Source organism: Dipteris shenzhenensis, chromosome 10 (genome assembly GCF_047967505.1).
Source record: "Dipteris shenzhenensis isolate YYH24624 ecotype China chromosome 10, Dip_SZ_1.0, whole genome shotgun sequence".
NCBI classification, from domain to species: Eukaryota; Viridiplantae; Streptophyta; class Polypodiopsida; order Gleicheniales; family Dipteridaceae; genus Dipteris; species Dipteris shenzhenensis.
Genome location: NC_141605.1, coordinates 31,073,747 through 31,094,154, shown reverse-complemented (window position 1 = coordinate 31,094,154; position 20,408 = coordinate 31,073,747). Strand labels below are relative to the sequence as shown.

Below are 20,408 nucleotides of genomic sequence, written 5' to 3'. Positions count from 1 at the left end.
GAGAGTGGGCCAAAGCCACTCCCATCTTGATAGAGGCAGTGGTATCGTCCCCTGATCTCATAGTAGGCTGGGCAAGCACAGAGGAAATGCTCTTCTCTCTCAACCACTCCCAATGTGCATAGCATACAGATCCGCTGCTCTCTGGGTATGCCCGCTACTCTCCGTCTCAATCATGGGATGAAACCTGCATTTGTCCAATGGCGATCCTCAATGCATGCGAGACTCAAGATATTGAGGTCTCAAGATGAATCCCTCCTCCAATACTCTCAAGAAGTGGTCACGATAGAACTAGGTCTTGGTGGGGAGCTCCTACCCCCCCCCCCAAGTCCGAGATGTATGGAGATCTAACCGTATGATACGGTTAATCTCATCTCGTGGGATGGACTCAAGAGGTGCGTCTATGCTATATTGAAAGGGGGGAAGCCTGTCCATCTGAATACCGTGCCTAGCGAACCATGTGGATATAAGTGCATACCATGTGTCAGCTCCGCTCTCTGGTCGTCTGGATGACTCCAAGGCCAACCTCGCTAGTTCCTCCACTCTGTCATCGGTAGATCGCACCCCCAGAAGGGCGCTATATACATGGCAATCGACTACGCTAACGTATCGAAAAGCTAGCCCTTCGTCGGTGGATCCTGAAAGTGTGCCTGGAAGCACTCTCTCTAGCCGATCCAAAGCACTCCGCCCCCGTGTGAGTCGTGCCTGAGCTGCATGGGTCATCATGAAAATGGGTCCTGTGAATACTGCTCCCAAATATGTGTAGGACTGCACTGTCTCACTAGCTCGCCATCATAAGTGAAGATGAGTCGGCGGAGCCCTGCGCGTGAGGTGTAAAATACAAAGACATCAAAGCACTAATGAGGGTATGCAATGTGCTTGATACTCACATTTGCATGCACACACACACTGCTTCTTTTGAGCCCTAAGGCATTTTAGACACAGCATCCCAAGTCCAAATTTCAGAAATAAAATCTGTACACTCCGCCTGAGGTACAGCCTCCCTTGCATTCAGTAAATGCCCACACATCTAAAGAAAATGTGGAGTCTCTTCAAAGGATCATGTTGATTGGATGAATCTCGGGTCTACAAGCTTTCTAGAAACACTTAGGGAGTGGCTTCAAGAAAGTCTCACCTTGGATGACGAAAACATTGATGTCCCATCCGAGTGCATAATTAGTTAGTGGATTCTCACATAATGACAAGGAATATTTGAATATCCTTGAGTATCTTTGCACACTGCCTCTTAGTGAAACACCAACTAGAGAACCAACAAGAGTCTTCTCACCCCGTAGGACCCTATCCCCTCCTAAAGCAAACACTTCACTTACCGATGGCCAAATGGACGAACATTATTGTTCCTATTGTTCCATAGTGAATACCTAGAGGTCTTACGTGTTCTTTTCACAATGCCCACTGCTCATATGCATCCTCATAGAATCCTGCTTATCTTCGAGCCATCAGATGGGATCCCTCCTATCTTTTTGAGGTCACCTAGCAGATGGAGACAAAGGACCTACAGATAGTCTTCACAAGTGGCATTATTGTAGCTACAAAGTGCTAAGAAGGGGCTTTGGTTTATAAATCCATTGCCTCACCATCGTTCAAGGTTTACATTGATCTTTGGTTGGGAGTGAAGTAGGCTTCCCTCTTAGTTATGATACATGATCTCTCAACTTTCACTGTAAGAATGGAAGAGTATTATCAAGTCTTATCACACGTTTAAGTCTCTTACTATTGCATTTTTGCGATGTGTATGGTCATTCTCGTCCCCTGAAGGGGGGCCTCTTAATTGCAAGTTCCACATGTTACACACCAACCACGCACCTTAAAAAGACTTTGTCTTGGCACAAGGGCCCTCTCTCAAGTAGGCCATTAAGAAGAACATTCCACATAGGAGAAACCGACTAACCAAGTCAAAGGAGTTCATGTCTAGCCCTTGGTCATCCATTTCATAAAAAACACATCTGGAAAGGATCCTACAACAATTGATGGTGGAGATACTAAGGAATAAGCATACTTTGAGAGTTCAAAAAGGCACCCTTAAATTCTTTTCTTGAGCAAGAAGGTTTGTTATGCAACGTAACAATGCCCCAAGGGCATCTACATCAAAGACTCAAGAATTGATAGGCACCACAGATGTCATACATAGAGATGTTTCACACATGATTAAGAATACTCTCTAGGATACTTCCTTTTCTACCACAAAAGGCTAGCTTTTACTCTGCAGCAAATTAGAGTAAGTTACATGAGAACCAAGACACTCCAATAATGATTTCAAGCTCTTGTTGAGGTTCAAATTCTTAGTAGGGGGGTCATTTCGATAAATTTGGGTTAGAGGAGGAAAAGGCCCAGCATACCATTGTGTGTAGTATGTGTAGGGGGCCTAGATTTTGATCTAATGAATCCGCCTTTAGCATTTCACCCCTATCCTCTCTTTCACCTCCCTTTTGCACTTTAGGCCCAAGAGTTGCTTATGTGGGCCTTGATCAATTTCATGTGACACTACAATGTTATGCATAATTAAGCATAATTAGTCCTCCCCTTTTCAGAATTTGGTGCACCAATAACCAGTACCTCATACAAAAGTTAGACCACTTGAATGTTTGCCTCAAAACCAAAAACATTTATTGAAATAGGCTCACACATACTAGTACCATCAAGACGCTCTCCCTCATAAAACCTGCCATATGCCTGTAGCACATACAATGGTACATGCACACATTCATCCATGGCTGCCTACCTGTGTGCATGCACGTATGTTCTTGTTTACCTATATGTGCATACATCTACATACAAAAGGACCGTTTGCACATGTTTGTCGACCAAGGACACACGTAAGAGCTTACATACTTTACTCTTATGTGCAGCAGTATGGAAGTCTTTCCCCTGCCTTTTGCCCTCTATGTGTAGGTGTGTGCAAGCACAAACAGAAACATGTGTCACGTGCATGCATCCTTGATCTTCCAGCAATAGATTGTGGGAACTCCATGCCATTGCCGAAGAAAGAGAAACAGCAGACGTGATTTCAGTTAGCACCGTAATCAAAGCACATTACTTCCTCTAACTTGCATGCATACTAGTATTGAAGAAAAATGTGACAAAATCAGACTTTCTTATGTGAGGACGATTGTGCTGGTTCAAAGCAAACAGAGAATGGCCTCTTCATTAAACAAACAAGAAGCAGCAGCTGGCAATATGCACTAAAAAGCATGTACTTACATCAATCATTCCAAGTGGTGCTGCAACAGCAACACTAGAAGTATATGCACTCCAACACGGTAGCCAAGAAGAGAAAGCTTTTCGTTGCAGCCACACAGCACATCCCTCAAATTGCCTCTCAAGTGAGTCCCACCCTACCATGCAAACCAGGATGAGTTTAGAATGTGAAATATAACTGAAAATAATAAACCAGAAAAGGAAAAACGAGAGTACTCCCAAGCTAATTGAACCTGCAAACTACATCCTTTATTACATACCATGAGCTCTTAACGATGATCTTATATACCATATACCTTTGTAAGACTAGAATAAGTCCAATCGCACAAATTTAGATTTTTTGTTGTTCTAAAGAACAAAAATCTACACAAAAAATAAAAGGGAAAATGAAAGAGAAGAAAAAAGAGGTAAACAAAAACTTTTATGAAAAACAAAAGGAAGACATACTTAGCAAGCAAAGCAACAAATGTTATATACCAACTTATACTTGCGGTGCAAAACCCAAATCTAAATGCAAGCTCAACAGTCCACCTTTAGTCGCTACAATAGTGCATGACAATTGAACTCACAGGAGGAACTATGATGGAAGATTCAGAGGATGCTCTGTTCTTAAAGTCACAGATGCAAGGAAAAGCATTTTTGGTTCAAATGACAGACAACTCATTGGTATGTGTGATATGCTTCCTTCAAAAACATAAGCTGGAAGATGAGTGGTTTTGCCCTCAAATAAGAAAGGCAAAATTTGGGACAAATAAACCTCATTGCTTTCAAATAGACTTTCTCACACTCATCAAACTCAACTATGCCATCGTCACCTAATCGCAAGCTGGATTTCCAGCATTCCTGAAGTGGGGAAAACTGGCGCTTAAACAAATAAACAGATTCTAAAGTTTGGCAAAACAGTGCACACCTCAGGATGCAGTTTCTTAGACTGTACGTATCAAACAAAATTGGAATGGGAGGGATGCAGTAAGTTCTTATGTACAAGTGGTGTGTGCAGAGAGCAGAAGTACTATAAATCGATCATCGATTCAAGGTCAGGCCTTTTTGTGAGAAATGGCTTAAAAATTTCCTCGTGGCGTTCAGCTGCTTGAAGCAAACCATAGCTGCTACCTGTAGGGAAGCTGCTTAATCTGGATTCTCAGTTACCAGTGATTTGGAAACTCCTGGCAGATAAACCAGTGTTTAGCAAATCCTTATAGCACCTTCTGCATCTTTGGATGCAAGACTTTCAGTCCTTTCACATCCCATAGTAAATATCACAAGGAATCCCAATGAGATGAAAGAGAAACTATATGCATGTAGTCTGACGAGACCTTGAAAGCTAAGCTCTACAATTCTGTACAGACTCAGTTGTAGAACTAAAACTATCTTTGGTTCCTTCAAGCCCAGAATTTATTCTTGTTGCTAAACACAAAACTGACAATAGCCACATGTCTCCATGAAAAGCTGGCCAAGCCAATCACTCTGCAGATCCTATAAACAGTAAGAAAATGTTAACACAACACTTTTTACCTTGAAGGAAAGACTTCCATCTGTAGCATCGGCGCCGGCCAATCATTTGAAATGGAGAAGCTAAAGAGCCGATACCAGCACCTCTCTCACGCTCTTGAAGACATCTTATCGGACTGCATGCCACTTTTGGTTGTTGGGTTTCATTCCCTGAATTCTGTGAAGTCGTAGCCTTCTCCAAGTCTGTATTGGAGGCCACTGAGGGGCCCTTTTCAAAGTGGCGGTCATACTGAGGCCTAGTAGAGCTTGAGCTGCCTGATAGTTCAACCATAACTAAAGGAATGTAAGCTCAGCATATGCAGATTTGACAGACAAACTCACAAATAGGGCATTTTCATTCACAACTGGGACAAATTTACTTGAAAAAATATACAAAACTTACATATATCATGGTTTTTCGCAGGTGATATTTATGCATGCACTCAGGTCACAGGAAACACTCACAGTTTTTAAATAGTCATTTGTGTTGAACCCTCTACAAAATTTATAAAGTTAAATCAAACAAGCTGTGGAAGGTACTCACATCTTAAAGGCCGCAAACAAAAAATGATAAACAAACATCTCCCTTAGGAAAAATGTGTCTCATCTGAATAGGTGCATATTTTATAGAAAATCTCTTTAAAAACAATGACTATGTTGTGAGAGTGTATCCCTTGTAAACAGTCACAGCTCTTCTCCAAAATGATATAACTACATTCAGGTTCAAGTACTCAATATAGTACCAAATTGAGAGATTCCCCCCATTTACAAGACCTCAAACAGAAAAATGTTTTAGCAGGTCAGGGTAACATGCCTGCATCTTCCTACCATGTGTCAGTAGATAAACAACTCAGTTGTGTCCTTTGTAAGTCCTTCAAGGTTGGTTTGAGCAAGAATGATATATTCTTCTTCATTTCAAAATTTTACATTTCAACTGGTATATTCTGGTTTAACTAAAAATCATGTATTCTATTCCAGGCTGGCAAAAAGTCCACATTGATAGCTTTGGTGACAGCGTAAACTCTGTCAACATCTCTAAACCAAAGACAAAGATAAGGAAGCCCCATATGAAAGGGCCACAGTGCTGAAAGAGCAAACTACAACTTGAGCGCACTTGCCTAATGCATCCAGCTCATCCATGACTCTAAATAAAAATGGGCGAGAGAGCAGGGGTGTGAAGAAGATGAGCTGAAAGAAACAGGCCATGCAAGTATAATACGAAGAGACTAGGGTTTATACATGAACCCCTACAAAGGCGAGGACAAGGCACAATGATGTGGCACAATACATGATACCCATAGGTAGGGAGTGTGAGAAAACAAGCCACAAAATTATGATACAAAGAGACTAGGGGTTATACATGAAATCCTAAAACAGCGCACAATTATCTCCAGACTGAACAACACCAATAGCTAGGGAATATGAGGTGATTAGGCTTAACTAGTCTTAGAATTTGAAAATCACCCCTCCATATACTATAAAGGCCAAACATAATCTGCTGCCTACTTTTCCATTGTAAATACCCTTTCCCTTTCAAAACGGCTAAAATACTCCTAGAAACTCTCAAAAGTACCTAGTGTATATATATCTAGATGAATCCAGGAGCTACCCACAATCATCCTCTAAAAAAACAACATAGTGTGCAGTTTCAATCTCATGAGAGTCATTCATAAGGTTGAACACCATAAACTCCATCACACATAGTAGGGACTAGCTACTATGGCATTCCCATAGACATCATCAGTGCCCCACGGTGGGTATAGAGCATACATATCCACACACCCATGCATACTTGAGCATCCACCCCACGGAAGGTATTGTTAGAATTATAGATATAATTCAGCAGTGACCAATGTAATTTAATAAGCTAGTTAGGGGTACTTTTCCCTCTTTAAGAGGTTTTTCCCCCTAACCGCAGTTAGTTCACTAACTATGGTTAGTGACTACTAAGGTTTTGTCACTAGGACAAAACCTTATCTCTCACTCTTTCAGTTGTACTCTCACACTCTTCTATTGCAACCAAGCTATCAAGCTTTCAGCTCTCAAGCTCAATCTCTCTTGCTCTCTCTCTCTCTCCCCAAACACTCACATTTGGTATCAGAGCCTTGTTGGGCTCCTGCCTCTAGCCCACACTCCTGCTGCCGCTCCTGTTGCTTCATCCTGTCCGTACAGCTCGAAGCAATCCAAAGACTGTCCGTACAGTCTGTACGACTATACAAAATTTGTACCTGCATGTACCTTCAGCTGATAGTGCGTCTGTACTCCGCCGTACCTGCACGTACTCGCCCGTACCTGCTGCTTCCATAATGCTCACACCTGACCGTACAGCAAGTCCAACATGCACGTACCTATGCTGACAACCGTACAATTTCCCTGCTGTACCTACTGCGCCATCGCCGTACGTACCTGCTTCCGTACAACATCGTACATGCTATCCGTACCTGCTTCCGTGCAACGTCGTACCTGCTTCCGTACAACGTCATACCTGCTTCCGTACATTGTCCGTACCTGTTACCGTACAGGTCCTGCTACCATGCGACCTGCTTATCCGTACAATCTGTACTTGGTCGTCTGTATTCATTGTACCAGCAGACATTTGCACTCCTTTGCAGTTATTGGGGTATTTTCAGGTTCACAATTGCTTGTGAAGCAAACATTGCAGACACATCTGCAGATTTGGTCTGAAATTTGGGGCTTTCTGCTGAAATTGCAAAATTTGGGGCTTTCTGTGCTTTTGCCCCTTTCTGGTTGCAATTTCAAGCTCAAAATTTGGGGCTTTTGATTCTGCAGTACAATTTCTTGAAGAAATTTGGGGATTTTGTAATTACACTGGAATTTCGTAGTGAAATTTGGGGCTTTTGCAAACAGAGCGCAATTCTTGCAACATTTGGGGCTTTTAATCAATTTGCCCCTTTCCGGTTGCAATTTCGGGCCTATTTTGGGGCTTTTGTGTTGGGACAGCAATTTTGGAGATTTCAGTTCATACTGCCTTTCTTGAAGTGTTTTGCAGCACTTTTGGCAGATTCCGGAGAGTAAGATTGATGCTCCATTACCTGGCGGCAGGACTCGCAGTGCAGCAAGGCACATGGAAGGTGCTAATTCAGTGGAATCAGCATATGCAGGTACTCTTCTTGATGAGGAGGAGCCTACAACATTCGAAGAAGCAAAGGACAATGTGCATTGGATGAATGCCATGCACGATGAGTTGCAGTCCATTTAAAAAAATCAGACTTGGGATGTTGTAGACTTGCCACCAGGTAAACATCCATTGACAGATACAAGGCAAGACTGGTTGCTAAGGGCTATGCTCAGAAAAAGGGCATAGATTATGAGGAGACATTTGCTCCTACATCCCGGATGACCACCATCCGATCTGTTATTGCAATGGCTGCACATTTTGAGTGGAATGTTCATCAGTTGGACATAAAAACAGCCTTCTTAAATGGAGACTTGCTGGAAGAGGTGTATGTCAAACAACCTCTAGGCTTTGAAATTACAGCAAATGCACTTCAAGTATGCAAGCTAAACAAAGCTTTGTATGGGCTGAAACAGGCCCCTCGTAAATGGTATGCCAAGATTCATGCCTTTTTGACCAGCAAGGGGCTGCACAATAGTCCTACTGAGAGCACCCTCTACATCAAGATGGATGGGGGGGAAATTTTAGTCATCCTTCTTTAGGTCGATGACTTACTGCTCACAGGGTCCAATGAAGATAAAATTGCAGATTTCAAAGCCGATTTGCAGACCAACTTTGACATGTCAGATTTGGGGCTGCTTCACTTCTATTTGGGGATCCAGTTCTCTCAAGAGAGACGTGGCATTGTTATGTCTCAGTCCAAGTATGTGCAGAAACTCTTGGACAGATTTAACATGCATGATTGTAAGCCCATAGCCACTCCCATGGAGCAGGGGCTGAAACTCACAATGCATGATGCAGGAGAATTAGTTGATGCCACACTTTACAATCAGGCGGTTGGATGCCTCATATATCTCTGCAACACTAGACCTGATATTCAGTTTGCAGTATCTCAGGTGAGCAGGTACATGCGCAGCCCAAAAACTATGCATTGGCAGGCAGTTAAGCGCATCTTCCGTTATTTGCAGGGCACAAAGTCTTTTGGCTTGTTATTTCCCAGGGGGGGTGACTTGCAGATGCATGCCTACAGTGATACAGATTGGGCTGGTGATTATGACACTAGGCAGTCCACTAGTGGCAATTGTTTCTTTTTGGGTAAATCTTGCATTTCCTGGCTGAGCAAGAAACAATCTATAGTGGCTACCTCATCATGTGAAGCTGAGTACAGGGCAGCTTTCACAGCAATAGTTGAATGTGTCTGGCTGCGACGTCTATTTGCTGATCTTCATCTGTCTTTGGAGGGTCCTTCTCCAATTCTCACTGATAGTCAGAGTGCCATTGCAGTGGCAAAGAATCCAGCGTTTCATGCTCGCACGAAGCACATTGAGGTTCACTATCACTACGTCAGAGAGAAGTTGCATGCAAGAGAGATCAGTATGATCTTTGTGTCCACACATGACAACGTTGCGGATATTTTCACCAAAGCACTACCACGTGAAAAGTTTGAGGCATTTCGCAGTGCCCTAAACTTATATCCGTTTGGTGATTGATCAGCCTTGTACATGACATTGGCACTGCAAGCGGGTGTTAGAATTATAGATATAATTCAGTAGTGACCAATGTAATTTAATAAGCTAGTTAGGGGCACTTTTCCCTCTTTAAGAGGTTTTTCCCCCTAACCGCAGTTAGTTCACTAACTATGGTTAGTGACTACTAAGGTTTTGTCACTAGGACAAAACCTTATCTCTCACTCTTTCAGTTGTACTCTCACACTCTTCTATTGCAACCAAGCTATCAAGCTTTCAGCTCTCAAGCTCACTCTCTCTTGCTCTCTCTCTCTCTCTCCCCAAACACTCACAGGTATAGAGCATACATATCCACACACCCATGCATACTTGAGCATCCATTTATACAAAGGTCTTCCTACTGAGTGTACCTAGCCTATATGATTTCAATTTTTAGGTACCTAGTGTACCTTCAAACCATAGCAGCAAGGAAAGACTCTAGCAAAAGGCCAATGCCAGCAAGCAAAAGATAACTCCAACAAGCTACAAAGGCCACAGTAAATGCTAAAGAAAAAGAAAAAGAGAGTGCAGATGAACACGTTCGTGGAGAAGTTGTGCATCTCTGTTTGTCAGACAAGGGTGGCAAACTTAAGGGTCCTTTCTTTTTAGACTTTCAAGGGCTGTATAGTCTTCTTCTACAAGTTGTTACTTTCTTGGTAAGGGTGACACTCAAAAAATGCATTTTAAAAAAAAGGTGACAGCACCTTCAAAGCAATTTTTGACAATGATGGCAGAGCACCTTTTTCTGCCAGATGATGCATCTTTTAAGGAAGACCTTGCTTGCCCTTCCCATTTCTCTAAATGAATCCCAATCACCTTTTGTTCAGATCAAAACAAACATAATTGTTCCCATCATGCTCAATAACAGAATCAATGAAATCGGAGAGTCACATTAAGCAAAATCCAAAAGACTACAATTGAACCAGAAGTCCAACACAAATTAAATTAAATTGTAAACCAAATTCCCTCTAGAATAAAGAACAGAATGTGGTGAAAAGGTACACAATATACACAACTAAGAGAACAAGATGGGGATCTATATATATGAGGTAAGATACAAAATAACCCTATGCATCAAAGAGAACAATCTCCGTCACCTATAATCTGTCAAGGGTAATCGTTATGTGTTGTAACGATCTGTCTTGCTTATTTGTGCTGAGCACTATTGAGAGAGAGACAAAGGGGAGCAGTGAGCAAGAGTGTGAGCAAACGTGAGACCCTGCTAACCCCCTCCGCTACCTCCTCCGCCCCCTCGCTACCCCCCGCTACCCCTCTCGCTACCCCCTCCCGCTACCCCTGCTACCCCCTCCGCTACCCCTAAACCCCCCCCACTACCCCCCTCCGCTACCCCCCCGCTACCCCCTCTGCTACCCCCCTGCTATCCCCTCCGCTACCCCCCTCCTACCCCCTCGCTCCCCCCCCCCCCGGTTTTTTTTTAAACAAAAAATCAATAAAACCCCTGCTCACAGCTCTAACTTTTTAATAATAATAATAATAAATAAATAAATAAACAGCAACTTCGACCTCCTGCAATCCCTTCTTTGCCCACTGCTGCCTCCTCCATAATGAAGGGAACAGGGGGATGAGGACAAGAGATTAGGCGGGAGACCCCTCGATCCAAATCTACATACGCGTGGAGATGGGGAAGGGGAACGGTGACAAGGCGAAAACACAAAAGCAACTCAGTCTGGAGGACTTCAACAAACGCAGCAACTGGAGCGGTTTGATAGTGCACAGCACCATGGCCTCGAAGAAAGGGGCCCACCCAAAGCCCATGCCGCTCACCACATCCTCGACCTCTATGGTTACCACCACTATTTCACCACCATCATCCGCCTCATCATCTACGCCACCTCTCTCCTCCCCCTCTCCTGCATCATCATCACAAGTCTCCTCTCCAGTAGCCTCACCACTGGCCCCACCAACCACGGCTCCACAGTACTTTCCCCTCGTATCACCTCTACCTCTCAGACAGCCACCCTTCATCACCTCGTTCGGCCTCGCTACTCCTACATATCACTCCCCGCCCAGATCATGCTGTCCCCACCCTCAGTACAACCTCAATAGCCCACCTTCATTCCAAGCCCTCTCGATCTAGTTCCCACCTGGACCAGGACATCTTAGGCCCCCGCTAGATACTTGGGACTCCCTATTGGCTGAGATACACAACATCTGGACCCGTCAAGCAAAGCTGACACATTACACCCAGGAGCAGGCCCGATACACCCAGGAGCAGGCCCGCATTATACACGAGCAAGGCACCCTTATCCAGGGACTCAGACACGACATCACACAACTTCGAGAGGAGCTCGAGACCCTCAGAGCAACGCCTTGAGGGACCCCAGTCACGGAGATGGAGGCACCGATAGCCACGATACAGTCAATTATAGCAGAGACGACTAGATGGGTGGACGTGGCGAAACGAGAGTCCACAAAGGCAACCGTTTTAGCCGCCATACAGGAGCAGCAACAGAGGGCTTCGAAGGCCCTTAACATTCGGATACGAGGGATCACGCGAGATAGTACCAGCACCACTACGACGCCCATGGAGGAGGCGATCACCTTTGTGACCACCACCATGGGGGTCCCCGACCATGGCATTGAGAGGAAGGACGCACACTCCCGATTCATGTGGATCTGGATCCAACGTACAGACACCCGTGACCTTTTTATAGCAATATGCTACTTCCCGCCAGACATATCCCACTTCGCCATAGTGGCACGACAGGAGGGTGAGACATCGCCATCAGGATATCCCAGACCTTTCAGCCCGCGAGGAAGTTCTCCTTGTTGGGGACTTCAACGCCAAGACGAGTACGCGCCAGGAACCACCCCTGGACTTCCGAGACGACTCTATCATGCTACCAGACATGGACCTAGATGGAGAAGGTATGACCAGGACCTCATCGGACCGACACGGGCCTGTTACACCATATGGACACGCACTCCTTGATCTGGGCAGGATGCATGATCTCATCATCTACAACGGGCTCGACCTATGGCCCTCCTCAGGTGGTTTTCCTTGCTTCCCACACAGGGGGGACACTAGTGTAGTAGATTACATCATGGGATCCCCTACCTTCACTTCATGTATCACCGACTTCACCGTAGCACCACTCCCTCCAGGAGCTGATCACACATACCTATTCTTCACTATTGCCACCCCACGCTTAGCCACACCACACACACCACATAGAAAGCACGACACCTACCACGACATACACTTTGATCACAGTCTCTCACCAACCTGCTCTGGACGCCTAAACAGACTCCTAACCTACATCGATCACATATCACTCATAGAGGACCGTGCTGCCTTGATTAGTCACACACTCCACGAGGCTGTCCTCCAAATCTTTTCCTACACCACACGGTCCACTAGACCACCACCTCTTGGTTATGTATCCTGCAACAATTGGTACGATACGGAGTGCAAGGCTTATCACCGACAGCTCCAACTTGAAACCAGATGTCACCTCCCGAACACACCAGACACAGTACACAAGTACCGACGTCTTGTACGTCGGAAGAAGCACGCATTTCTTCGTCGAAATGAGGAGCTACTGCACATCTTGTATAGCAACAACTCTAAGGATTTTTTGCGGAGATTCCTTGAGCTTAGGTCCCCATCACCCCTCACCGACACGAGAGTTTGGCACACGTATGCACACCATCTTTATGATGTCCCACACCAGCCCACTCCAAATCTCATACACACACCTCGCCCCACCACTTGCACGTTGTTCACCAGAGGGGGAGTCAAGGACGCGACATTGAAACTGCACAATGGCCGAGCTAAGGATCACGAGGGGCTATGCACTGAGTTTATCGCATATGGGATCGACACGTTAGCCCCGATCCTAGCAAAGCTATTCAATGACGTTGTTTGCCTTGGCTTCCCCCGCACTTGGACACTCAACACCATCACCCCCATCCACAAGGCAGGGGAATCCCATGGACCCGAGTAACTACAGGATTATCATGATTGGACATGTGATGTCCAAGATCTATGCAGCTGTATTTAATGCATCGGTCAGCCTGTTCGCAGAGATGAGAGGGCTCAAAGCAGAGGGTCAGGCCGGTTTCAAGCGAGACCATGGGACTATGGATCACATACTCACACTCGAGTGTCATTGAGGAGGCCAGATCACGGAAGGAGAGGGTATATTGTTGCTTTGTGGATTTCCGCAAAGCCTTTGACACAGTACCTCGACCTCGTCTTATCACACGCCTACAGACACTAGGATTTGATCAGGAGATCATCTGGGCAGTCATGGCACTGTATGAGAGAGTCTCAAGCCGAGTTCGTACAGGCGCAGGTTGGACAGATGAGATCCTGAGTACCATAGGGGTCAAACAGGGTTTTCCCTTATCACCGACCCTGTTGGCCTCTACATCGATGAGCTTGAGACTTTCATGGGGGCGTTCGGAGGTTGCTCACTTGCCGGGATCATCATCAGGATTCTTCTTTATGCAGATGACGTGGCACTCTTGTCGTCCACACCCGAGGGACTCCAGCGACACCTAGATGCACTGTAGGCTTTTTGTTTATCCCCATGATTTGGAGGTCAACCTTGGCAAGACCAAGGTCATGATCTTTAACACCTCTCGAGCAAACATGCAACAGAAGCAATTTACTTTTACTTTCGGTAGGTCACTAGTTGAGATCGTATCCTCATACACTTGGGGGTCATCTTCTCCGACCCAATCTTCACGATGTGACCAATGATGCAAGCCAGACTGAGCAGGGGATACGCCTCACTGGCTCGGCTAGAGAGATAGTGCTTCCACTCCCACTTCCAGGACCCTTGGACCAAGGCTCTTCTCTTCGACTCCCTGGTCCGACCAGCCGGTATGTATGGCAGCCCTTGTTGGGAGCCTGACATGTCAGAGATAGAGTGGACACGGGTGGAGCACCTGCAGATCCTCATGCTCTCACGGATGATCCGAGGGAAACCGTCTGTACCACATCACATCATTCAGGCCGAGTTTGATGCTTCTCCACTCCAGCTAGATGCAGCCTTTCAAACCATCACATATCTACACCAGGTTAGATCATATGGGGACTGCACATCAGGGAGACAGAGGTTGCCATGGTTGGCTCTCGATTCCTCCATGAGGTTGGTAGCAGAGGGAGACGAGCGATGCTGGTATGCATGGACTCACAGATGGTTTGTGAGGCTAGGGTTCCACATCGATAGGATACCTCCTTTTCAGTACTATTTAGATGTCCCTCCGGTACTCCCACTCACCATCCCGATTAGGCCACACACCAACCAGGTCATTCGAGAGGATCTCCTGCAGCTACACACCTTTAGGACCTGGTTGGAGCTAAGGGAGCTTCCGGTGAAGCTGAGTTTCTACAAAGATTACTGTCTTCGTATTTCGGAAGAGGGATTCATCACCCCACCGGGGTACACTGAGCTTCATATGCCTCACTCACTACGGATCTCCATCAAACAATTTCGGGTATCATCACACCACCTCCGCATAGAGAGCGGCAGAGCAGAGGGGATTCCTAGGAAGCATCACTTATGCATATTGTGTGACTGTCAGAAAATTGAGTCGGAGGAGCATTTTATTTTCAAGTGCCCAGTGTACTACGAGATCCGAGGTCGCTAACACTGTCTCTTCAGAGACGGCTTCGGGCTCCTTTCCAGATTCCTCGCCTACCTAGATCAAAGATGCCTCACGGCCTTCATTCACGAGGGAGTCCAACGCAAAGAGTACTTACTCAGGCGACGGGGCTTGGCCACATCATCAGACACCTCTCGGAGCAGGATCACAGAGTTCTTCCCATCGAGTGACATTGATCGTCCAGTCTCTAGCCGCAGACGTGACAGAGACCCCGACCCGATGACCGCAGCACGACACACGAGACATCGAGGGGACACACAAATCACTCTGGGGGACCTCCCGTCATTGTTTAGATCCGAGATACGTCCCACGGGAGTCACGGTAACTCTGGTCTTGCGTCGAGCCTCGTCCAAGAGACCGAGACGCACGGCACCTCTTGACGGGCGCCAGCGTCCCATCACCGGCTATGCACCAGCCCGGGAGACATGACATACGGAGGATCCCGCTCCGCTCCAGTCCTTTTCTTTTCATTGTGACATCCAGATGTATTTGATTATGTATGATCAGACTTAGGATTCAGCACGGATGATGATGCTCATTTCAATAGCTCCACCCTTACTGTGATTTGTATTTCAGTCTCATAGACCCATCGGTCTTCCGAAGACTCTAATAAAATTTCTTTCTTTCTTTCTTTCTCTCCCTTAGAGTCTATAGCAATTGACTGTTTTGGCTGCATGTATCTCTTGAATCTCTTGCCTAAAAACTTCATCCACACCCGGTGGAGGTACAAAATCAGCATGTGGCTGAATCAGGGCATCTGGGGAATCAAATGCTATAGGAAGCATCCCCTCAAAAACATCATCTGAAGAAGCTGGAATAGTAAATTCAACATGTGTATGTGCTGAATTCTCTAAAAATATAACATCTCTATTCACATGAATCTTACGAGAAGCAGGATTGTAGAGACGATAGCCTTTGCTTTGTGCACTATACCCAACAAAATGCATTTAAATGCCTTATTTGACAACTTATGTCGAAACTCCACAGGCACATCGGCATATGCAACACAACCAAAAACTCTGAAGTGATCCACTAAAGGCTTTCTCCCATGCCATGCCTCATAGGGAGTGATTGTCTTCAAAGCCTTTGTGGGAGCCCGATTCAAAACAGAATTTGCACACATGAGGCCTTCGAGCCAAAACCTGTGAGGCAACTTCTTACTGATAAGCATGCATCTATCCATCTCCATAAGAGTGTGATTCCTGCGCTCAGCTTTGCCATTTTGCTGAGGTGTAAGCCTCACTGTAAGCTGATGCGGGATGTCTTTCTCATTCAAAAATGCCTCAAACTCATGAGGCATATACTCCCCCCCTCTAGATGTGTGAAGTGTCTGCACCTTGAGTCCTGTCTCATTCTCAACCATAGCCACAAAGTGTTTGAAATGTATAAACACTTCTGATTTTGCCTTAAGACCATAGACCCAAGTATAATTGGTGAAGTCATCTATGAATGTAACATAATAGAGATGTGTCCTCATGGGATAGCAGACATCACTGTGTATGAGCTGTAATTTACGAGTAGCTCTTACTACACCATCCTTCTTAAAAGAAAATCTATGCATCTTGCCAAGGATGCAACCCTCACATGCATGAGGAGGAGGTTACTCCAAAAGAGGCAATGCATCAACCATAGCATGCTTATGAAATGTCGTCAAACTGCCATAGCTCATGTGCCCATATCTGGCATGCCATAACTCCACATTCTGCATCGCAACAGTGGGAGTGCTCACTAAAAGTGCAAGATCGGATCTTTTCTCATAAATGTTAAGCTGAAAAAGACCCCGATACAAAGTGCTAGACAACATCAAAACATAGTCATTCTCTTTGTCTCGGACTGCACAGTTAGCATCATCAAATATGACCTGAAATCCTCCTCTATTGGGAGAGGACGCTGATAGCAAATTCTTCTTTATACGTGGCACATAAAGAACATCTGTAATTCTGAAAACTGTGCCATCTGTGGATGTGAGTATGATGTCCCCCACTCCACACACTGAATAAGAAGAATTATTTGCACATGTCACCGTCTTTTTAGTAGGTGGTGGATGCAGAGATACAAAAAGGCTCTTCTTAGAAGTGATGTACTTAGACGCACCACTATCAAAATACGAAGTGTTCAGTGTCTCATTGACATTGAGAGAGCATGCATTCTTTGAAGGGTCATAACCGCAAGTCAAGAAAGCATACGGGTCATCATCAAGAGTGGCTGTAGTATCTGAACTACCCACTGAAAAATCTAAAATGCAAGACAAAAAGGCATAGTGCTCTTCCACAAAGTGTTGAGATATCAAGCTCTACCCCCGATATATCTCCTGGATGACTATCATTTATGTCACCGCCTATGTTAGTTGTACTCGTGGTGTAGTTAGACTACCACGTATGTTTTTGGTTTGGGTTCACATATGAACCACGTATTCTAGGGTTTGACATATAGGGTATTTCCCTCTTCTATTGTATTGTTGTTGTGTGCAAAAGTGAAGAAAGGCTTCACCCTCCAACCTTGTGTCCTCTCTCTTTTGTGTGTTGTGAAGAAAGCTGAACTTGAGTCTCCTATCTCTCTCCCTTATTCTTTACATGGTATCAGAGCCTTGTTCGTGGTAAGGAGCTCAAGAAAGCAAGCCAAGTTTGTGGTGTCCTGGTAAGAGGACCAGTGTTGCTTTCCTATTTCGAGTTTGGGAGCAAATCTCTGCAGGTAGCACAGCCAGAAGTGCAGGAGTGCACTGTTTCAGATTGAGAGGCCCTTCGCGGTGTGGCGAGAGCGCAGTATATGTTGCGAGTGAGGGCGAAGCCCTCGGTGATTTTATTTTTTTGATTTGAGGCCGTTTCGGGGCCCGTTTTGAAGGCGGAAGTTCTTCGCAGGCACTCAGAAAAAGGCCCTGTTTTTCGCTGTGCGACCACTGCGCGGCTAGTCGGTGAAAAGGTGCCACAGAAATTGCATCGTATGCCTGTGTGCAGAGATATTGGGAGTTGCAGATTCATGCCTGTTGCCTGTTGATGCAAAATCGTCACTAGGAAGTGACTGTGTGGTGAAATACCACTTTCGTCAGTGTTGCAGATCTGCCCCTGTGAGGCTTTTTGCAGAAGTTTTGCTATTTGCCCTTGTGAGACATTTGCTGTGTTTACAGGTTGCTGTTACAATTCGTGATTTGTAAAATGTCTGAGAATCTGTCTACCATTGTCAGTGAGAAGCTTGACAAGAACAACTTCCAAGCATGGAAGTTCAGGATGATAAACTTCCTTATGGGAAAGGGAGTTTGGGAGTACATCAGTGGTGAAACTGCAGAACCAGTTTTGGGTGCTGCTCCCACTCCTGCTGAATTGAAGGTCTTTAAAGAATGGCATGAAAAAGCCAGAAAATGCCTGTATTGGCTGTCTGTTAGCATTTCAGATTCTATGATTGTGCATATACAGGATCTAGAGACTCCTAAGGAGGCATGGGATACATTGGTGAAGCTGTATAGCACAAATACCAAAGCACGAAAGATGCAGCTAAAGCAGGAGTTGCACAATGTGCAAAGGAAAAATCTGAATATAAATGAGTATTCCTTGAAGGTGAAAGGCCTTGCAGATTCTCTTGCCTCCATTGGAGCACCTGTTGATGATGAGGACTTAGTGTCCGTGACCTTGAATGGTCTTGGGAAAGATTATGCACAGTTTCGGACATCCATTGGAGTCCGTGAAACATTTCCTGATTTTCAGGAACTTATTGCTCTCTTGCTGAGTGAAGAGCAAAGGAATGGTGGTTCAGCCACCTCAACTTCTCAAGACACTGCTTTCTACTCGAATACAGGTAGAGGCAGAGGTAGAGGAAGAGGCCGTTTTGGTGGCCGTGCAGGAAATCAGAACCAACAGCAACAACAGGAAAACCAGTCCTATGGAGGAGGACGTGGTAGTTCTAGAGGCAGAGGGAGCCAAAGAGGCCATGGTTCATGGCAAAGGAACCAGCAAGTAAATAGCAGCACAGAATGCTATTATTGTGGAAAGCCTGGACACAAGGAGAATACATGCTATAAAAAGCAGAATGACATCAAAAGTGAGAAGTTGCAGCAAAGTAACTATGCATCATCAAGTGGGCATGGTGACGACAGAAATGAGCACCTTTTTGTGATGCAGCATATGGTTAACTCCATGTCAGGAGATGCTGCAGCTTGCAATGATGTTTGGTATGTTGATTCAGGTGCCTCTAACCACATGACCAGTCATGGTGAGTGGTTTCATGATGTTAGAAATTTGGATAAACAGGTGATGATACTGCGCACCCAATTACGCAGGTTGGTAAAGTGCCATTGGCTATGCAGGATGGCAAAACAAAGTACTTGGCAGATGTACTTCATGTTCCAAAAATCACTAAGAACCTGGTTTCAGTTGGCCAGATGGTTGAGCAAGGTCTGCAGGTTAGATTTAATCCTGATGGATGCTTTGTTGAGGACTTGAAAAATAAGTGCCGCTTGGTTGTGAAAGGCAACAAAAATGGCAGAATGTTCACCTTGGATGTTGATATGCCTGAGGTGAAAGCTGCTATGTTTGCGCATGGGAGAGGTGTCATTGCAGATATTGAGATATGGCACAAGCGCATTGGGCACGTGAATATACAAAGGCTGAAATCTATGCAAACGAAAAACATTGTTGCAGGTTTGCCTAAATTCAGAGTTGAGGGAATGCAAAAGGTATGTGAAGCATGCCAAATGGGTAAGCAGGCCAGACATGCATTTCCTAAAAATGCTAAGGTGAGCAGAAGACCTTTGGAGGTGATCCATTCAGATGTTTGGACAACCAAAGCGGCTTCTATTGGTGGATGCCATTATTATGTGACGTTTATTGATGACTACACTAGGAAGGTGTGGATTTATTTTATGAAGCACAAAAGTGAAGTGTTCAACCATTTCAAGGCTTTTAAGGCCATGGTTGAAAAACATAAAGGTGTGCATATTAAAGTGCTAAGATCTGATGGAGGGGGAGAGTACTTTTCAGAAGAATTTTGTGAATATCTGAAAGAACAGGGAATTCAAAGGAAGTACTCATGCAGGTCTACCCCTCAGCAGAATGGGGTTGCAGAACGGAAGAACAGGCATATTGCAGAAGTAGGACGGGCGATCCTAAATGAGAAAAACATGCCTGATTATTTTTGGGCTGAAGCAGTAGCAACTGCTGTTTATATTATGAACAGAACCCCCACTGCAGCTGTCCATGGCATGACGCCTGAAGAAATGTATACAGGCCAAAAACCAGATATTTCTCACTTGAAGGTATTTGGTTGCATAGCTTATGTTCATGTTCCTGATGAGAAGAGAACAAAGCTGGATCCAAAGGCAGAAAAATGCATCTTTATTGGATATGCTTTGCACCAGAAAGGGTATCGCTGTTATAACCCTTCCACCCGCAAAATGCAAGTGAGCAGAGATGTTGTTTTTGATGAAATGAGCA

The 20,408-nt window shown here is 45.1% G+C and overlaps 1 protein-coding gene across 1 annotated transcript in view; it reads right to left on the bottom strand.

The window, feature by feature from the left end:
* Window positions 1–20,408, bottom strand: part of LOC147897690 (uncharacterized) — a 73,433-nt gene that overhangs the window by 31,061 nt on the left and 21,964 nt on the right. The window contains exons 8-9 of the mRNA XM_087380669.1: window positions 4,732–4,979; window positions 3,220–3,353 (exon numbers count right to left, since the gene is read on the bottom strand). Coding sequence (XP_087236795.1) covers window positions 3,220–3,353; window positions 4,732–4,979 — 382 coding nt within the window. The remainder of the gene's footprint in view (window positions 1–3,219; window positions 3,354–4,731; window positions 4,980–20,408) is intronic.